The following is a 22286-nucleotide window of genomic DNA, read 5'->3' as shown; positions in this document are numbered from 1 at the left end:
GTGTTCAGAACTAGGTTAAGGGTAGAGAAAGCTTGTTGGACACTAAGAAAGCTTTGTTGTAGAGTATTTAACACAACAACCGGGGAGGGGCCAGCTGAGTATAAGGCTGTATTTGATCTATTCCAGAGGAAGCACACCTGATTCAACTTGTCAACCAATTAGATGACTCAGATATGCTTGTTCAGGGCTAAAACAAAAGTGTGAAATGTCAGGTGAGACCATTCTAGCTAATTTTTTTAAATTTTACCTTTTATTTTACTAGGCAATTCAGTTAAGAACAAATTCTTATTTTCAATGACAGCCTAGGAACAGTGGGTTAACTGCCTGTTCAGGGGCAGAACAACAGATTTGTACCTTGTCAGCTCGGGGATTTGAGCTTGCAACCTTCCGGTTACTAGTCCAACGCTCTAACCACTAGGCTACCCTGCCACCCTAATGAGAGGGCAGATACCTGTGTGAACAACCACAACGGTCCTTGCTATCCGGGATCCTTGGGACGTACCTAACCAATTGAAGTTGATATTTAAAATGGTACCGGTTATGGTTAAGGTAAGGGTTAGGGTGGGGTTTAGGGTATGTCCCAAGGATCCCGGATAGCACTAACAGCACAACTCTGAAATAAAGTGTTTTTTCTCAAAGATACCGGGTTGTCACGTGTCCTATTTATATCAGTACACTCGTAACAACCTAAGCATTACAAAACTTATATCTGATGAAATAAACTCATGTAGCAAATAAGCTTTTATATCTTTGTTGACCAAACTCATTTACCTCCATACAAAAACTAATGGCGTGGCGAGTAGAAAAAACGCCAACCACTGGAGAAGACAGATTTTGGGCAGAGTTATCCCTCTCGCTTCACCTCGTCCTCTCTGTTTAAACCAATGCAAACACATAAACAAAACCTAACCCCTACAGTGTTAAGTGCAGCTAGATTTTGTTCAGCTGCTCTGTTTCAAAACACACACCATACAACATGACGCCGATCCTCATAAACAACAACATGGGTGGGTGAGAACGGCGGTAGGTAAAACGTAAACACACGGCAGTGTTGGTCTGTAATTAAACCGACAGGAACCAACATTACAAGTCAAGAGGGAAAATCCACAGCGGAAGCTTTCTCCTGTAGCACTCTTTATAGACACTGAATACAGACACGCTCTGTTAAATATCACATTTAATGTGAGACTGAGCAGCCAACCAGAGGGCAGGTGGGAAGAAGTCCTGTATTAAACTCCAAGTGGAATCAATCCTGACAGATTAGTGCATACACCGAGAGAGAGAGACGGCCCCATCCTGACCGTGAGCGACGCCTCAGCACCCCGCCGCCACGGACCCCCACAGTCAGGGGTCAGACATTAGCATTCCCTCACCCGCCACATCTATTATTCACTGATCACTAATTATACAGGGTGCCAGCGGAGCAGGTGGACATTGCCATGATAGTGAGGAGCATGGGGTCTATTCATTAATGCACACCGTAGCAGAATGTTTTGCAACAGAAAACAAAAACAAGTGTTCTTATTGGACAAGTTCAGGTAGTCCTTCCCTGTAGCAAATAATCTGGTTAAAATGTCGTTAGCTGCACACTATCTCCTGGTAAGAATAAAGCCTAGTGTGTGAATTCCTCACATCCTCTCTCCGGTGTTGCTCATTAATTCAATAAAATACTTTTTGAAAACCTAGATCTATTCTAGATTATTATAATCCAATATTTCCCCAATATATTTATTCAGTATATCTTATAAATTACAGTATATGCATGCACTGTGTGAATCAGCAGAATGTATGTACTGTGTTGAAATCCTCACTCCTTACAGAAATCCGAAACCACACTGAAAACGACAGCGGATAAACTAACAGAGAAATTCCTCTAGCTGCTAATTCCAGACCAGTGACGTCGTTGACCAAGACATTCTGAAACCTGAGTTAACCAGATCGAACCATGTATTTTAAAATACCATGTTAGTTCTCTGTTAAACATAATGTTCAACATTAGTAAACTCAGTAAAAAAAGAAACGTCCTCTCACTGTCAACTGCGTTTATTTTCAGCAAATTTAACACGTGTAAATATTTGTATGAACATAACAAGATTCAACAAAGACATAAACTGAACAAGTTCCACACACATATGACTAACAGAGATGGAGTCATGTGCCCCTGAACAAAGGGGGGTGTCAAAATCGAAAGTAACAGTCAGTATCTGGTGTGGCCACCAGCTGCATTAAGTACTGAAGTGCATCTCCTCCTCATGGACTGCACCAGATTTGCTGTAAGATGTTACCCCACTCTTGCACTAAGGCACCTGCAAGTTCCCGGACACTTCTGAGAGGAATGGCCCTCACCCTCCAATCCAACAGGTCCCAGACATGCTCAATGGGATTGAGATCCGGGCTCTTTGCTGGCCATGGCAGAACACTGACATTCCTGTCTTGTAGGAAATCACGCACAGAACGAGCAGTATGGCTGGTGGCATTGTCATGCTGGAGGGTCAGGTCAAGATGACGGACCCTCCACCTCAAAATCGATCCCGCTCCAGAGTACAGGCCTCGGTGTAAGCCTCGGTGTAACGCTCATTCCTTCGACAATAAACGTGAATCCGACCATCACCCCTGGTGAGACAAAACCATGACTCGTCAGTGAAGAGCACTTTTTGCCAGTCCTGTCTGGTCCAGCATCGGTGAATTTGTGCCCATAGGTGATGTTGTTGCCGGTGATGTCTGGTGAGGACCTGCCTAACAGGTGTACAAGCCCTCATTCCAGCCTCTCTCAGCCTATTGCGGACAGTCTGAGCACTGATGAAGGGATTGTGCATTCCTGGTGTAACTCGGCAGTTGTTGTATGTCCCGCAGGTGTGATGTTCAGATGTACCGATCCTGTGCAGGTGTTGTTACATGTGGTCTGCCACTGTGAGGATGATCAGCTGTCCGTCCTGTCTCCCTGTAGCGCTGTCTTAGGCGTCTCACAGTACGGACATTGCAATTTATTGCCCTGGCCACATCTGCAGTACTCATGCCTCCTTGCAGCATGCCTAAGGGACATTCACGCAGATGAGCAGGGACCCTGGGCATCTTTCTTTTGGTGTTTTTCGGAGTCAGCAGAAAGGCCTCTTTAGTGTTTTCATAATTGTGACCTTAATTGCCTACCGTCTGTAAGCTGTTAGTGTCTTAGCGACCGTTCCGCAGGTGCATGTTCATTAATTGTTCATGGTTAATTGAACAAGCATTGGAAACAGTGTTGAAAATGAAGATCTACGAATTATCTTTGAAAGACAGGGTACTGAAAAAGGGACATTTCTTTGTTGTTGCCGAGTTTAGTTTTCAACGGTGAGCTCTATAATTACCGGTTGCAGTGACGACTGAGGAATCCTACCATGTCCCACCAATCTAATGTATGACCAGTTTTGGGCCCAACGATTGTGTGTGAATTGGCAGCCTCTAAGACATGTATCTTGACATTTATTTTCAAGGCGTTTGTTGAAGCGCCAACCCGTACACCGAGGTGTATTGCAATAGTATTGGATCTGCGTAACCTGTTAAATGATTCATTGAGTTTACTCATAACTCCTCTATACATCTGAATTCAATACTTAAATCTTACGTTTTGGAGCTAGAAACATATTTGCATACAGTTTTTGGGAAATTTCAACACTAGCACTCTCCCACTTTCACGACCAAATAACCATACCTTTTAGTGTATCTTCTTGTAGCTCTAAACCATTGCCTCTCATTATGAATTTTACTGATCATTCAACATTTACGCGCACACACTTACAGCCATAATCAAGTAGCCCACATCAACTTTTACATTGTTCTGCATCTATATGTTCTGCTTCTACAATTGAACATCCAAACATTTAGGTCATTACCGGATTTAGTTCTACATACAGCTATTCTAGTTGTAGATTGAATCTACATGATACTGTTGAAATCGGAGGTTTACCTACACTTAGGTTGGAATCATTGAAACTTGTTTTTCAACCACTCCACATATTTCTTGTTAACAAACTATAGCTTTGGCAAGTCGGTTAGGACATCTACCTGGTGCATGACACAAGTCATTTTTCCAACAATTGTTTACAGACAGATTATTTCACTTGTAACTCTTGGAAAATTCCAGAAAATTATGTCATGGCTTTAGAAGCTTCTGATAGGCTAATTTACATAATTTGAGTCAATTGGAGGTGTACCTGTGGATGTATTTCAAGGCCTACCTTCAAACTTCAAGAAAAATGGACCTCCACAAGTCTGGTTCATCCTTGGGAGCAATTTCCAAACAGCTGAAGGTACCATGTCATCTGTACAAACAATAGTATGCAGGTATAAACACCATGGGACCACGCAGCCATCATACCGCTCAGGAAGGAGACGCGTTCTGTCTCCTAGAGATGAAGGTACTTTAGTGCGAAAAGTGCAAATCAATCCCAGAACAACAGCAAAGGACCTTGTGAAGATGCTGGAGGAAACCGGTACAAATGTATCTATATCCACAGTATATCGAGTCCTATATCGACATAAGCTGAAAGGCCGCACAGCAAGGAAGAAGCCACTGCTCCAAAACCACCATAAAAAAGCCAGACTAAGTTTTGCAACTGCACATGGAGACAAAGATCATACTTTTTGGAGAAATGTTCTCTGGTCTGATGAAACAAAAATAGAACTGTTTGGCCATAATCACCATCGTTATGTTTGAAGGAAAAATGGGAACACTTGCAAGCCGAAGAACACCCTCCCAACCGTGAAGCACAGGGGTGGCAGCATCATGTTGTGTGGGTGCTCTGCTGCAGGAGGGACTGGTGCACTTCACATTAAATATATGGCTTCGTGAGGAAGGAAAATTTGCTGGAGAATATTGAAGCAACATCTCAAGACATCAGTCAGGAAGTTAAAGCTTGGTCACAAATGGGTCTTCCAAATGGACAATGACCCCAAGCATACTTCCAAAGTTGTGGCAAAATGGCTTAAGGACAACAAAGTCAAGGTATTGGAGTGGCCATCACAAAGCCCTGACCTCAATCCGATAGAAAATGTGTGGGTAGAACTGAAAAAGAATGTGCGAGCAAGGAGGCCTAGAAAACCTGACTCAGTTACACCAGCTCTGTCAGGAGGAATGGCCCAAAATTCACGCATCTTATTGTGGGAAGCTTGTGGAAGGCCACACAAAACGTTTGACCCAAGTTAAACAATTTAAAGGCAATGCTACCAAATACTAATTGGGTGTATGTAAACTTCTGACCCACTGGGAATGTGATGAAAGAAATAAAAGCTGAAATAAATCACTCTCACCTATTATTCTGACATTTCACATTCTTAAAATAAAGTGGTGATCCTAACTGACCTAAGACAGGGAATTTTTAAAAGGATTAAATGTCAGGAATTGTGAAAAACTGAGTTTAAATGTACTTGGCTTGGGTGCATGTAAACGTCAGACTTCAACTGTAAATGTGGCTAGTGGCTACAGTATGCAACAATTACATAACATCTAGGACCTGATTCAATCTGTATTGCGGAAATTCAGTGTTACAGCGTGATTAAAATGTATAGGCAATGTTCCCGCGTTAGCAGACACTGCATTCACAGTAAATGCTGCATATGTCAGCTCAATCAGAAATTACCATTCAAATTCGAGCACACAATCTGTAATGCTTCGGCAATACCGATTGAATAGAGCCCCAAGTTTTTGGATTGTATTGACTTTAGAGCGATAGAATATACATATTGCTTTGACAAATCTGACCTTTTCCAATTATCATTATGAGAAATTCTGTATTATTGTAATTTCTTCCCAAATGTAAGGTTGTTACTATCTGTGTCATTAAATCTAGTGTGCCAACACTAAACATAGGCTTGGCCATGAACACTGAGAGACAAGGGTCAGAACTTAAATGTTTAATCAATGAAATAAAAACAACCTGCATATGTAGCTTACATGGCAAACGCAAAGCAGAGGTAAACAAATCAAATCAAATTGTATTTGTCACATGCACCGAATACAATGAAATGCTTACTTATAAGCCCTTAACCAACAATGCAGCTTGAAGAAAATAGAGTTAAGAAAATATTTACTAAGTAAACTAAAGTAAAAAATGTATAATCATTTAATAAAGTATCACAATAAAATAGCAATAATGAGGCCACATACAGGGGGAACCAGTACCGAGACAATGTAGGTAGGGGTAAAGTGACTATGCATAGATAATAAGCAGCGATTAGCAGCTGTGTAAAAACAAAGGTGGGGGGGGGGGGGGTCAATGCAATTAGTCCGGGTGGCCATTTGATTCATTGTTCAGCAGTCTTATGGCTTGGGGGTAAGAGCTGCTAAGGAGCCTTTTGGACATAGACTTGGCACTCTGATAAAACTTGCCGTGCGTCTTTTTTGGACATTCCTCTGACATCTCCTAGTATATAGGTCCCGGATGGCAGGAAGCTTGGGCACATTGATGTACTGGGGTGTATGCACTGCACTCTGTAGTGTCTTACGGTCGGTGCCGAGGAGGTGCCATACCAGGCGAAGATGCAACAGGTCAGGATGCTCTCGATGGTGCAGCTGTATAAATCCCTTTGAGGATCTGAGGACCTACGACAAATCTTTTCAGTGTCCTGAGGGGGAAAAGGCCCTCTTAATCAGCTTTCTTGGTGTGTTTGGACCATGATAGTTTGTTGGTGGTATGGACACAAAGGAACTTGAAACTCTCGACCCGCTCCACTGCAGCCCCGTTGATGTGAATGGGGGTGTGTTCGTTGTCGGTGATCAGAACTACCAACATTGTGTCATCTGCAAACTTAACGATGGTGTTGGAGTTGTGCCTGGCCACGCAGTCGTGGGTGAAAACAGAGTACAGGAGTGGACTAAGCACACCCCCCACGTGTTGCGGATCAGCGTGGAAGACATGTTGTTGCCTACCCTTACCACCTGGGGTGGCCCGTCAGGAAGTCCAGGATCTAGTTGCAGAGGGAGGTGTTTAGTCCCCGGGTCCTTAGCTTAGTGATGAGCTTTGTGGGCACTATTGTGTTGAACGCTGAGCTGTAGTCAATTAACAGCATTCTCACATAGGTGTTCCTTTTGTCCAGGTGGGAAAAGGCAGTGTGGTGTGTGATTGAGATTGCGTCATCTGTGGATCTATTGGGGCGGTATGCAAATTGGAGTGGGTCTAGGGTTTCTGGGATGATGGTGTTGATGCGAACCATGACCAGCCTTTCAAAGCACCTAATGGCGACCAACGAGAGTGCTACGGGGCGGTAGTCATTTAGGCAGGTTACCTTCACTTTCTTTGGCACAAGGACTATGGTGGTCTGCTTGAAACATGTAGGAATTACAGACTCGGTCAGGGAGAGGTTGAAAATGTCAGTGGAGACACTCCGCGAATGCTCTGAACACGTCCTGGTAATCTGTCTGGCCCTGCAGCCTTGTGAATGTTGACCTGCCTTGTGAATGTTGACCTGTCAACATTCACTACGGAGATCGTGATCACACAGTCGTCCAGAACAGCTGGTGCTCTCATGCATGATTAAGTGTTGCTTGACTCAAAGCGAGCATAAAAGGCATTTATCCCATCTGGTAGGCTCGCGTCACTGGGCAGCTCGCGGCTGCGTTTCCCTTTGTAGTCATAATAGTTTGCAAGCCCTATCACATCCATCGAGCATCAGAGACGGTGTAGCAGGATTCTATCTTAGTCCTATATTGACACTTTTCCTGTTTGATGGTTCGTCTGAGAGCACAGCGGGATTACTTATAAGCGTCCAGATTAGTTTCCCACTCCTTGAAAGTGGCAGCTCTAGCCTTTATCTCCATGGCTTCTGGTTGGGATATGTACGTAGGGTCACTGTGGGGAAGACGTCATCAATGCACTTATTGATGAAGCCGTTGACTGATATGGTATACTCTTCAATGCCATTGGATGAATCCCGGAACATATTCCAGTCTGTGCTAGCAAAACAGTCCTATAGCGTAGCATCCGCGTCATCTGACCACTTCCGTATTGAGCGAGTCACTGGTACTCCCTGTTATAGTTTTTGCTTGTAAGCAGGAATCAGGAGGCCTTATGGGGTGTGAAGTCTTTTTGGTGGCATACATTTTGAGCTACCTCCTTTAGAGGGAGGCAGGCAGTTGAAAGAAGTTTGCCCCAACCAAGTTCACCTTTCTCCAGGGGCACTATGACCAGACCTGGTCTTGCTGGAAGGCCATGTAATCATACTGACACAGGAAGTGTCAGACAATCAGTAAAGCCACAGTGAAAACAAGAACTCAACTGAAATAAAAAGGATCTTGGTCAGCTAGCAACTGCAAACACACAAAAAAAAAAAGCAGAGGTAAGAAAAAGGTTGACTTGTCTATCTTGCCAACAGGGCCAGCTCTGGCTGTATGGCTGTCACACACCTGTATCAAGTCTAATTGGAGAGTCACAACCTCAAACATTGAATCCTTATGCAAAAGGATTTAGGAGTACATTTCCCTGATTGTGGCACAATACACGCAACTATATGTCACCTCTTACCTCTATCAATAAAGTTTTTACCACTACTGTAAAAAGGGTATTGACAATTTTACAGGTCTGGTTCCAATTCCTCTGCTGAATTAAAGGGAACCCACCCCAACTGTCAATGAAATAAAGATGCTCAAAAGGTTAGTTAAGTGCTCAAACTTTCTCAATGGAGCTTTACAAAGAAACACAGGGGCCAATTGGGATGTCATAATAGGAGGGGGGGGGGGGGGGGGGGGGGGGGGGGGGTACTAGGTGAGGGTCCTTTTTTTCTTCTCCCGCTCTCCAGAATTCACTTATCCAAAAATCCCTTCCTCTGCTTACTGATAACAACAAGAGCGGGCCTTGGGAGCTTAGTGCAGTGGCAAATCCCATCCTATAGAGCACGTGCCAATACACTCAGCGGCTCGGCGGGGATTAGGAACGGCGCTTTCCAGGTTTCTTCACAGGCAGGGGCATTGCGGAATTACTTTAATTTGTTTCATTTGAAATAAACTGCCCAGACACTAGTGAGTTCAATTTTATGGCTGACCTATCAACAGTGTTATCCAATCACTGTGTTAGAAGACAGCTAGGGAGGGGGAATATGTGTGTGTGTGTGTGTGTGTCTCTCTCTGTGTGTGCGTGTGTGCTTTTTTGCATGTACAGTGCCTTGAAAAAGTATTCATCCCACTTGGCGCTTTTCCTATTTTGTTGCAATACAACCTGTAATTTAAATGGGTTTTTATTTGGATTTCATGTAATGGACTTACTCAAAATAGTCCACATTGGTGAAGTGAAATTGAAAAAATAACATGTTTTAAAAAATTATATAAAAAAAATGGAAAAGTGGTGAATATTCACCCCCTTTGCTATGAAGCCCCTAAATAAGATCTGATGCAACCAATTACCTTCAGAAGTCACATAATTAGTTAAATAAAGTCCACCTGTGTGCAATCTAAGTGTCACATGATCTGTCACATTATCTCAGTATATATACACCTATTCTGGAAGGCCCCAGAATCTGCAACACCACACATCAAGGGGCACCACCAAGCAAGCGGCACCATGAAGACCAAGGAGCAAACAGGTCAGGGACAAAGTTGTGGAGAAATACAGATCAGGGTTGGGTTATAAAAAAATATCCCAAACTTTGAACATCCCACAGAGCACCATTAAATCCATTATTAAAAAATGGAAAGAATATGGCACCACAACAAACCTGCCAAGAGAGGGCCATCCACCAAAACTCACAAGGTGGCAAGGAGGGCATTAATCAGAGAGGCAACAACGAGACCAAAGATAACCCTGACGGAGCTGCAAAGCTCCACAGCAGAGATTGGAGTATCTGTCCATAGGACCACTTAAAGTCATACACACCACAGAGCTGGACTTTACAGAAGAGTGGCCAGAAAAAAGAAATTGCTTAAAGAAAAAAAAGCAAGTGGGAGACTCCCCAAACATATGGAAGAAGGTACTCTGGTCAGATGAGACAAAAATGTTGCTTTTTGGCCTTCAAGGAAAACGCTATGTCTGGCGCAAACCTAACACCTCTGATCACCCTGAGAATACCATCCCCAGCAATGTTTTTCATTGGCAGGGACTGAGAAACTGGTCAGAATTGCAGGAATGATGGATGGAGCTAAATACAGGGAAATTCTTGAGGGAAACCTGTTTCAGTCTTCCAGAGATTTGAGACTGGGACAGATCTTCCAGCAGGACAATGACCCTAAGCATACTGCTAAAGCAACACTCGAGTGGTTTAAGGGAAAACATTTACATGTCTTGAAATGGCCTAGTCAAAGCCCAGACCTCAATCCAATTGAGAATCTGTGGTATGAATTAAAGATGGCTGTACACCAGCAGAACCCATCCAACTTGAAGGAGCTGGAGCAGTTTTGCCTTGAAGAATGGGAAAAAATCCCAGTGGCTAGATGTGTCAAGCTTATAGAGACATACCCCAAGAGACTTGCAGCTGTAATTGCTGCAAAAGGTGGCTCTGCAAAGTATTGACTTTGGGGGGGGGGGGAGGGTGAATAGTTATGCACGCTCAAGATTTCAGTTTTTTTGTCTTATTTCTTGTTTGTTTCACAATAGAAAATATTTTGCATCTTCAAAGTGGTAGGCATGTTGTATAAATCAAATGATACACACTCCCGAAAAATACATTTTAATTCCAGGCTGTAAGGCAACAAAATAGGAAAAATGCCAAGAGGGTGAATACTTTCGCAAGCCATTGTTTGTGTATATCTCTGTGTGAGTGTGAGTGTGTGTGTCTTTCTGTCTCTGTGTGAGTATGTCTGTCAGTGAACGACAAAAAGAAAAGAGTGAGAGAGAGGTGTGTGTTTGATCCCTCCCTCTTATTATGCATGTTTGATTCTAATAACTCAGCTCTACGCATAAGTATAATAGAAGTGACAAGCGGAGCACTGCACCAGGAAAAGCCGCTCGAGGAACAAAGGCTCTCGGGGCCGCCCCGGATTACTGAGAGAGAGGGGGGAGGGAGAAAAGGAAGTTAAATAAAGCCTTGTTCACGCTGGAGACTCCACACAATGGCGGTGTAATAATTGTCGTGCAGTCAAATTAACAAAAAATATCCTTTGCCTCACACCTGTAGTGTCAGAATGTGTTGCACATCAGTGTGAACACAGAGAGAGAGAGAGAGAGAGAGGGCTAACTTAGTGGTTTCTGTGTTTGACACAAAGAGAGACCCACTGGGCGCAGACGCCAGTTAAACGTCTAGTTTTGATTTACATTTGGTTGAGTTGTCATCTATCGTGAATTCAACATGAAATCATGCAAACATTTCACCCTTTCATTGGATTTGGGTTCAAAGTTCAGCGAAAGAAAATCTGGATTCCTTACATTGATAACACTTTGCAAATCCAATCAGTTTTTCACATTGATTCAACGTCATCACATTGATTTTTTTTGGTTGAAATTATGTGATTGATTGAACCATTTTTCCCCCAGTGGGGAGTAGATAACCTTGTGTCAGCGCTGTGTGTGCTGCATGATACCCTACACATGAAAGGAACAGAGGGTGTGAACCTGGACCATGCTCGCCATGTCAGCTCACACTGAGAAGACACAGAAGATGGCTGATCACCTTTCTTCTGGTCTATTCTAATAACAACACACGCTGTGGTGTGCCAATTGGTACTTCCTTCACATTAACGTGAGAAGGTCAATAGGGTTCACCGTGACATGACAGGCCAGGGCGAGTGGACAGGACACCTGTGGCTAGGCTAACCACATCTTTTATGTGTGCGTGTCTATGTGAAAATGTGAGTGTACGTGTGCGTGTTTGTGTGTGTGTGTACAGTATACAGTAAGTATGTATCGCCAAATACACTGTATGTGTGTGTATGTGAGTGTGTGCATGCGTGCGTGTGCATATGCGTGCGTGCATGTGTGTGTGTGTGAGTGTGATAGCAAGCATGTGTACATATCATGTGCATGTCTACATTTCGAAATGGATAGCACCCATTTATGTCAAGTGGCATCCATTTTCAACATGTGACTCAGGAGCATGCACCGCAAACTTACAAGCAGCAGGAGGTATAGCCCACTCACACAGTTGCAAAGAACATAAAGACACTTGTTAAACTCTTTGTGAACACGCTTGCGCTCAGATGGCCCTCGCTGCAGGGGGTCGTGGATGTGTGTGTGCTCGTGTGTGAGCCACGGGACACCGTGGGACGACTCAGTGGGATTCGATGAGACCCAACTGTCCCCACTCACCCTGGCAAAACAGGCGCCGGACCCCCTGCCAGAACCCCTACCAATCTCCCTGAACAATGGCTGTCTGTGCTCCCAAAAGTACAGTACTGTGCCTGCCTTATGGCCAAAGTTAGGTGTTATAATCATGGAGTTTGACACAACCGTTCTCTTTGTTTATTTTCCACTCCTTTCAACTTTTTGACGGCTTCGTTTGGAGAGAGACGTGGTGGTGGCGTGTGCTCCGTACAGCAGACATCGTCATTTCCATTGTCGTCATTTCCGGTCACAACTTGTAGACTTGTTTACGTGCTGCTGTGAGATTTGTTGCTAACATTTTTTTGCTACTTGCCAACTTTATGGTTTAATATGTTTTATTTTTCCCTCGCTTGACTGTTTTCATTAAACTTTTTCACCCCGGACGCTTTATCTGGACATGGTTCTACAGGACCTTCACCAGCCGAAGCTATGTAGTAACAGTAACATTATGCCTTCTAATTGCATTCGCTGTACTCATAATATCCAGGAGAATGATCACCTTAAGGCGAGGATAGCTGTGCTGCAAGCCCAGCTTCAGACGCAATTATCATTTAAGTGTAGGAAAGGATGAAACATCGTCTGTGCCACCAGTAAGTAAAGATAGTAGTATAAATCCCCTCGCATGGTCCCCGCAACTGGACATTCTTCGCATGGCTTCTGGAAGGGAATGCTGTAGGAATGTTCAACCGGTGTCGCTCATTCAGCCGACAGAAACTTTCAACAGGTTCTCGCCATTAAGAAAAGAGTCAGAATCAGAGTCAGAGAATTCTCTGGTCTCTCCTCCACCAGTTACATGGTCTGAGACGCCAAAGCCTCCCAGCATTAGCTCTGATAAATTGAACACCCTAGTCAATGGTGACTCCATTTTACCCGTAGTGTTAGACTTAAAAATAATCATCCAGGGCCTCTCCGGTGGCGCAGTGGTCTAGGGCACTGCATCGCAGCACTAGCTGTGCCACGAGAGACTCTGGGTTCGTGCTCAGACTGTGTCGCAGCCGGCCGCGACCGGGAGGTCCATGGGGTGACGCACAATTGGCCTAGCGTCGTCCGGGTTAGGGAGGGATTGGCTGGTAGGGATATCCTTGTCTCATTGTGCACCAGCGACTCCTGTGGCGGGCACGCTAACCAAGGTCGAGTTTCAAGTTTTTTAATACTATATCTCTTGACACATTGATGAAAATAGTCTTGGCCTCTAAACCTTTAAGCTGCATACTGGACCCTATTCCAACTAAACTACTGAAAGAGCTGCTTCCTGTGTTTGGCCATCCTATGTTGAATAAAATAAACAAACTCACTAAAAGTTGTAGTCATAAGGCCTGTATCCATTCCTCTCAAAAACATTTTTTAAAGATGTTGAGCAGCAACTCACTGCCTTCCTGAAGACAAACAATGTATACGAAACTCTTCAGTCTGGTTTTATACCCCATCATAGCACTGAGAGTGCACTCGTGAAGGTGGTTAATTACCTTTTAATGGCGTCAGACCAAGGTTCTGCATCTGTTCTCGTGCTCCTAGACCTTAGTGCTGCTTTTGATATCATCGATCACCACATTCTTTTGTAGAGATTGGAAACGAAAAATTGGTCTACACGGACAAGTTCTGGCCTGGTTTAGATCTCATCTGTCGGAAAGATATCAGTTTGTCTCTGTGGATGGGTTTGTCTTCTGAAAAATCAACTGTAAATTTCAGTGTTCCTCAAGGTTCCGTTTTCGGAACACTATTGTTTTCACTATATATTTTATAGTGATTTTATAGATGTCATTCGGAAATATAATGTTAACTTTCACTGCTATGCAGATGATACACGGCTGTACATTTCGATGAAACATGGTAAAGCCCCAAAATTGGCCTCCCTGGAAGCCTGTGTTTCAGACATAAGGAAAATGGATGGCGGCAAATGTTTTACTTTTAAACTCGGACAAAACAGAGATGCTAGTTCTAGGTCCCAAGAAACAAAGAGATCTTATGTTGGATCTGACAATTAATCTTGATGGTTGTACAGTCATCTCAAAAGGACCTTGGCGTTACTCTGGACCCTGATCTCTCTTTTGACGAACATATCAATAATATTTGATGGACAGCGATTTTTCCATATTCGTAACATTGCAAAACTCTGTCCAAACATGATGCAGAAAAATGAATCCGTGCTTTTGTCACTTCTAGATTAGACTACTGCATTTCTCTACTTTCCGGCTACCCGGATAAAGCACTAAATAAATTTCAGTTGGTGCTAAACATGGCTGCTAGAATCTTGACTAGAACCAAAACATTTTATCATTCTCTCCAGTGCTAGCCTCTCTACACTGGCTTCTTGTTAAGGCTAGGGCTGATTTCAAGGTTTTACTGCTAACCTACAAAGCATTACATGGACATGCTGCTACCTATCTTTCTCATTTGGTCCTGCCGTACATATCTACACGTACTCTATGGTCACAAGACACAGGCCTCATTACTGTCCCTAGAAGGTGAATGGAAAGGCACTGGAGCGACGAACCACCCTTGCTGTCTCTGCCTGGCCAGTTCCCCTCTGAGTCACTGGCTTACTGGTGCTCTTCCATGATGTCCCAAGGAGGGGTGCGTCACTTGAGTGGGTTGGGTCACTGACGCGATCTTCCAGTCTGGGTTGGCGCCCCCTCGGGATAGTGCCGTGGGGGAGATCTTCGTGGGCTATACTCTGTCTTGTCTCAGGGTAGTAGGTTGGTGGATGAAGATATCCCTCTTGTGGTGTGGGGGCTGTGCATTGGCAAAGTAGGTGGGGTTATATACTGCCTGTTGGCCCTGTCCAGGGGTGTCGTCGGACAGGGCCACAGTGTATCCCGACCCCTCCTGTCTCAGCCTCCAGTATTTATGCTGCAATAGTTTATGTGCCGGGGGGCTAGGGTCAGTCTGTTATACAGTGGGGCAAAAAAGTATTTAGTCAGCCACCAATTGTGCAAGTTCTCCCACTTAAAAAGATGAGAGAGGCCTGTAATTTTGATCATAGGTACACTTCAACTATGACAGACAAAATGAGGGAAAAAAATCCAGAAAATCACATTGTAGGATTTTTACTGAATTTATTTGCAAATTATGGTGGAAAATAAGTATTTGGTCACCTACAAACAAGCAAGATTTCTGGCTCTCACAGACCTGGCTCCTCTGTCCTCCACTCGTTACCTGTATTAATGGCACCTGTTTGAACTTGTTATCAGTATAAAATACACCTGTCCACAACCTCAAACAGTCACACTCCAAACTCCACTATGGCCAATACCATCTTTTTAAGTGGGAGAACTTGCACAATTGGTGGCTGACAAAATACTTTTTTGCCCCACTGTATCTGGAGTACTTCTCCTGTCTTATCCGGTGTCCTGTGTGAATTTAAGTATGCCTCTAATTCTCTCTCTCTCTTTTTTCTCTCTCTTTCTCTCTCTCTTCTCTCGGAGGACCTGAGCCCTAAGACCGTGCCTCAGGACTACCTGGCCTGATGACTCCTTGATGTCCCCAGACCACCTGGCCGTGCTGCTGCTCAAGTTTCAACTGTTCTGCCTGCGGCTATGGAACCCTGACCTGTTCACTGAACGTGCTACCTTGTCCCGGACCTGCTGTTTTGGACTCTCTCTCTATAGCGCCTGCTGTCTCTAACTCTGAATGATTGGCTATAAAAGCCAACTGACATTTACTCCAGAGGTGCTGACCTGTTGCACCCTCTACAACCACAGTGATTATTATTATCTGAACCTGCTGGTCAACTATGAACGTTTGAACATCTTGGCCATGTTCTGTTATAATCTCCACCCGGCACTGCCAGAAGAGGACTGGCCACCGCTCAGATCCTGGTTCCTCTCTCGGTTTCTTCCTAGATTCTGGCCTTTCTAGGGAGTTTTTCCTAGCCACCGTGCTTCTACATCTGAATTGCTTGCTGTTTGGGGTTTTAGGCTGGTTTTCTGTACAGCATTTTGTGACATCGGCTGATGTAAAAAGGGCTTCATAAATACATTTGATTGATTGTGTGTGTTTATCAGTCTCTCTCTCTCTCTCTCTTTCTCTGACAAAGGCTTCCTAGCAGCAGTAGACCTCTCATGATGAGCGGAGGCATGAGACCAAACCTTTTCCCGGTATTCCACAATCCATTCACCATTCACCATGCACCAACCGCCAACCACTCTCCCTGCTGTAGGGGTGGCAAGCACTGATACCCTTTAATGTACTTTAAGCAGGGCCCCGGTGTACAAATAATACATGGGGAAAAAATGCTAATGTGCGCAAAGCCCAAAGCCCCGGTGATCGCTGGCGCCATCCAGGCTTGGCACGCGTCGTGTGTGCGTTCCCAGTAATATCGGAGGGGGGGGGGTACGATAATTGCCACAGCTTCATTTGCACTCGCAATTTTACACCTGTCTCTCCTCCAGAGTGGGATCGTGCTTTATTCATTTCAAAACAATCAAATTAGGCTGTGATCATTTCAATGTGCTTTTCGTTTACCATATGATGGAATCCTGTGATATTGAAATCATACAATAGTGGCGTTTATCCAGCGAAGAACTCACTGGGAATTTATATTATGTTGAACATGAGAGAAACTGAAGTGGTGCAAGAGCTTTAGGTAATGAAAGGGAAGGACTTGCAATATGACACACTACAACAATACCTTTTTCACATTACTGAGCATGAGCTAAAATGAGCCAAGCCTAGATTTACTGGTTACGAATCCACCAGTTGCTGGAACTGTGCAGGGAAGGACAATGTGAAAGGAAAATACTTGAGCCAGCACAGCACAGTTTGAGTCAATACGATAGTGTGCACAAGTGATTGAGGGACTGGGTTGACCTTTACATTATGAGCATTGGGACACCCCACTGACTGGAGCAGAGGCCTTTGGGGAAAAAAATAGGGCTATCCTTGGGCATATCTGAAATGGCACCCTATTCCCGACGCAGTGCACCTCTTGACTCAAAAGTAGTGCACTATACAGGGTCCCATTTCCGACTCAGTTGAAATAATCTATGCAGAGTGCTATGGAATATGCCAGAGCAGGTTCTAGAGTGGGGTGTATGGTTCTAGTGGGGTTTGAGAGCTGGTTCTAGAGTTCCACTCACCCTGGCGCTCTGTCCGGCGATGAGCTGGTCGTCTTCTGTCTGGACACTGGTCCTGCTGCGGGCGTCGTAGTCCTCCTGCTCAAAGTCTGAGTCATCCTCCAGCTCCTCAGGTGTCTACAGAGAATGGGGGGGGGGGGTGTAGAGGGAAAATAAAGAGAGAGAGAGAGAGAGAGAGAGAGAGGGGGTTAGAGAGGGAGAGACAAAGGGGGGAGAAGAGAGAAAGAAGGAGAAAGTATTAGGGAGAGAAGGGAAAGGTGTGTGTGGGAGATGAGAAGAGAAATGAAAGAATAGTAGATGTAGGCGAGAGAGAGAAAGAGAGAGAGAGAGATAATAAAACATGATGGCTATTAGGTCAACAGCTGCAGTGTCACACGACACAGATATTTAATACATCAGTCCTCATACACATCTCTATCTCCACACTCCCTCTACTGTACGTCTCCCTCGCACACTTCTCCTTCTGCGTCCTGGGTTGAGTCTGTTCTTAGTCAGAGTCTGAGTGCAGATAGGCCTTCCCGTCACGTGAGGGGCGGCTGGCGGGAGATGTCACACAATTAGCAGCAAGTCAGATCTCCCTGTGTTGAATTATTCCATTAAAAAAAAGAAATTATATGCTTGCTCTGATTTCAAGTCCCTTGCATCATTGTTTTTAAGAAGTCTCGGTGGTGGTTTACACCGCGCACCATAAGAGCACCATAAAGCTCGCTGAAATAGTGGGATCAAACGGCACAAAGGGTAAAGGGCGGGGAGGGTAAATGGCCTCAAGAGATTCCGCGTTTTTTTTTTTTTCTTCTTCAATCTTCAACTTGTGTCTAACTGCTATCTCACAGCGAGACAGGGTGGGGACGTGACAGATGTTCTAGACTGGCAGGACTCAGGGACGAATCAGTTCATGCGTTCGACCAATTAAGAGCAGGGATCTGGGGCGGCTTCCCGGGCCAATCGGGAGGCAGTTAGCTGAAGAGAAGAGTGGGATGAGTGGCTCAGTCGCCCATCTGTCTGTTTGTCAACAATGTTTGTCAACAATATCATCCCGGCAACACTGTAAACATCGTCTATACGTCCTCATCTCCAGACATAACAACCTCCTCTACAAGCTGAAGAGGCCACTAGTCGAAAAAGCTGGTTTTATTGAAAACAGTTTTGGAGGCGCTTCTCTCAGAAGACAAACCGATTTCTCGCAAAACCACCACACGAAACATGAAGACGTTACAGTTATGTGTGTCTACACAATACAAAGGCAGGAAGGATAACAGACTCTATATCCGTTAAATGTCAATATCTCGCACATCTATTCTTCGTGTGGTACATAGAGGAAGATGAGGAGAAGATGGTAATGTGTGTGTGTTCCAAATGAATGGGAGATGGCGCTAGTGTACAGCGATTGTTTAACGAGCTCCTGACAAATTTTGTGTGTTTTTACGCGCTGATCTGAACTTCTTTTTTTTTTATAAATGTTTTTACATAATGTTTTCGCCATCGTTTCCATTGACCGATCGTTACTCATTGTATATCTATTATTACTTCCATTACTACGTGTCTTACTTTTCTATTATTTCTCTATGATTTTTTTTCTTCTGCATTGTTGGGAAGGGCCCATAAGTAAGCGTTTCACTGTTAGTCCACAGCTGTTGTTTACAAAGCATGTGAGGAATACAATTGCATTTTATTTGATGGCAGCCCATTCCCTATAGGGTGCGCGACTTTTGACCACAGCACTATGAGCCCTGATCAAAAGTAGTGCACTATAAAGGGAATAGGGTGCCATTTGGGACGCATGCTGGGTGAGGGTTGACTTGCATGCACCTCCCGCAGCTTAATCATTTCCCCTTTGTTCCCAGAAGAACGGATATGTGCTCCCTTTGTGTGGAAATGAGTGTGAACATTGAAGCCTTGTTTTAGTTGAATTGCGTGGCACGTTACATTTTCTGGAGGGGACATATAGCAGATGTCTGCGGACGTGTGCACTTGAGTGTGTGTGTGTGTGTGTGTGTGTGTGTGTGTGTGTGTGTGTGTGTGTGTGTGTGTGTGTGTGTGTGTGTGTGTGTGTGTGTGTGTGTGTGTGTGTGTGTGTGTGTGTGTGTGTGTGTGTGTGTGTGTGTGTGTGTGTGTGTGTGTGTGTGTGTGCATGTGTGTGTGTGTTTGTAATGCTATTTTATTAACGCTCTCCACACACACACACGACCATACTCAACTTCAGAAATTAACACCGTGAAGAATTGCCCCCATAATCCCTTGCTGTTGTAGGCTACAACTAGGCCCTGCCAGCAGGTTCTAAAGAAATCCTTTTCTAAAGAAATCCATGTACACCAGTTTACATGGGAGCAACAAAAAAAAACGCACACCACAAAAACATCCTTCAGACGTTTCATATGAAAGGCTACACATTGTATTACGGAAGTTAGGCGACACGACGACGAGAAATCATAGATAGTCCTCCAAGTCTCCAAGAGTAATTGAACTTGGAAATAGATTATGAGGCTGGTGGGTCGGTCTCGGTCCGTTCAAAGCCCCTGTTTTACATGATTTACCAACATCAAATTATTTCCCCGTAATTAGATTTTTCTCGCCACTGCACTGGGAAATTTTCCAACAGTCCAAAATTGAATAAATTAATTTGCACGGTGGCGTTGGGAGAAGGGGGGTACGAGAAGAGAAAAAAAAATGCTAGACAAACACCATCTAGTAGGCTTACCATACTGGATACAGTGTGGTGTGGCTGAGTCTATAAAAATGACTAGGTAATAGGCTTTTTTTGTAACATCAATGCAAAGTCCAAGGAACTAGCCTTACAGTATTATGTTATAAGTAAACAAGTCTTGTCAGAGCCAGAACAGCCCATAGGGTAGCAGCCTAATTCTATTTTCTTAGCACCCCCCTGGCCAGGAAGCTAGTCTATCTCAGGGCCTTACCCCTAATCCATCTCCTTTATGCTGAGTGGCAACCAGAGAGGCATCGGGTACTATTTTTAGAGTCTGGTATGACTCGACCAGGGATTGAACCTTCCAATCTCAGGGTGGATACTGTAACCACAAGGCCACTGAGGTGGTCTATTCCTACCAGCCCTAAAGTCTTATGTCATGTTACACTGCACCATAAGGTTTCATATGAAGCGTGAGGTTCTTTGTAATTTAATTTCCATGTAATTTAATTTCTCATACCGTGACATCCAATCAGGGAGATTGTTTGTGATTCATCTTGGGAAAATGAACGTTCCATGTGACCTCACGCAGGGCACATTCTTGGAATTGGATAATAATGAGAAAGAAAATGAGAAAATAAGGTGAATCCCAATGTACACTTGGTCTTGCATTGATGTCAATGGGAAAGTGTGTCTTCAGATGGCACCCATGTTCCTATATAGTGCACAACTTTTTATGGGCCCTGGTCAAAAGTAGTGTCCTAATAATGGGAACAGCCGGCGTAATTTGGTACGGAGTCTGTTCCCAGCATGCTTTGAGAAGCGTGAGAGGAGGAAATGAGGAAGTGGACATACCCTGATCATAAGAACGGCTTTCCGTATGTCACGCACGCCGTCGTAGACCAGGCGGGACGCGTCGATGAATTCGTTCTCCTCGAAGGGCTGTGGGGGGTTTGTGCTCAGCGCCTCAATGGCCACCTCCACTTGTTCAGCGAAACGGGGCATGACTGGAAGAAGGGATAGAGAGAGAGGGTGGAAAAGGGAGAGAAATAAAGAACAATGAGAATGGCGACCAGAACTTACTTGACTCAGGTGCACTCACTTAATTTATTTAAACATTTTAGGCAACTCCTACTAGAATGTTTCACCGTGTGCCTTCACCGTGTGCCTTCACCGTGTGCCTTCACCGTGTGCCTTCCTCTGTGTGTGTGTGTATGCGTGTGTGTGTGTGAAACAGACACAGAGAGAGAAAGAGAGAGAGAGAGAGAGAGAAAGAGAGATAAGGATAAACAAAGGTGAAAAGCAAGAGAAATGTAAAAAAAAAACATCCCTCTAAAGTTTATTTCCCCCTGGGGGGACGGGCACATTGATTTGAGAGAGGTGGAATACCACAAGAGACGTGTGTGTGTCAATGTAAAACAACGTGTGTGTGTTCTATTCTCAAACTAAGGACACACACTCTGCGTGTCAAACACATCTTCTGAAGCGGGGGTCCCAGACTCTGTCAATCTAAAAAAGACGAGATGTCACCAGAAATCTGGCACCACAGGGATGGGGCGCCCGAGCGCCCTTTGCACGCCAATTAGCCGTTTCACCTTAGCTACACTACCCAGGGGGCGGATGTCTGTCAGCCTATCACTGCGTGAGTGATAGGCTTCTAATGTGCTAGCTTTGGTTGGCAGCCATTCACCTATTAGTGTGTCAGTTTTAGCATGCTAAGGCGCGAGCTATGGTTGACAGCCACTCAAGTTAACAGGCTGAAAATTCATTGCCAAAACAAAAGGCTGCAAAACAGAAAGTTGCTTACTCCGACAAAAACAATGACTGGCATTTAGCAGGAATATTAGTTTGGCAAGCGTTGCCAACGGAGCATCTGTATGTTCTTTGTGCGTTCACAGAAGGGGTGTTGAATTTGAGTAAACGCCAGGGCAACCGTGCCAAATATATTCATGTTGAATGGGACAGCTACATAATCATCTTCAGATGACTCCTGATGATCTGATGCAGGCAATGTTTAAAGGTCCAATGCAGCCATTTTTTATCTCAATATCAAATAGTTTCTGGGTATCAATTCAGTACCTTACTGTGATGTTTTGAATTAAAATGGTCAAAAATAAACTAAAATAGCTTCTTAGCTAAGAGCATTTTCTCAAGCACTAATTTTGCTAGGACTTTCTGGATGTGGTCTGAGTGGGGAGGGGAAAACTGAAAACTAGCTGTTATTGGCATAAAGGTTTGGAACTCTCTTTCCTATTGGTCTATTAACTAATTTACCACTTGGTGATGTCAACAGACAGGCCAAAGCTCCATCGCACCAAAACAGGCTTTTCAAACAGCTCCTACACTAAA

The 22286-nt window shown here is 44.3% G+C and overlaps 1 protein-coding gene across 1 annotated transcript in view; it reads right to left on the bottom strand.

Annotated features, from left to right (window-relative positions):
* Positions 1 to 22286, bottom strand: part of LOC109894191 (catenin alpha-2) — a 690086-nt gene that overhangs the window by 34493 nt on the left and 633307 nt on the right. The window contains 2 exon segments of the mRNA XM_020487470.2: positions 17297 to 17410; positions 20793 to 20944. Of these exon segments, the coding sequence (XP_020343059.1) occupies positions 17297 to 17410; positions 20793 to 20944 (266 nt within the window).

This window comes from Oncorhynchus kisutch, linkage group LG7 (assembly GCF_002021735.2).
Source record: "Oncorhynchus kisutch isolate 150728-3 linkage group LG7, Okis_V2, whole genome shotgun sequence".
Lineage (NCBI taxonomy): Eukaryota > Metazoa > Chordata > Actinopteri > Salmoniformes > Salmonidae > Oncorhynchus > Oncorhynchus kisutch.
The sequence above is the reverse complement of the archived record's forward strand: the minus strand, read 5'-3'. Positions and strand labels throughout refer to the sequence as shown.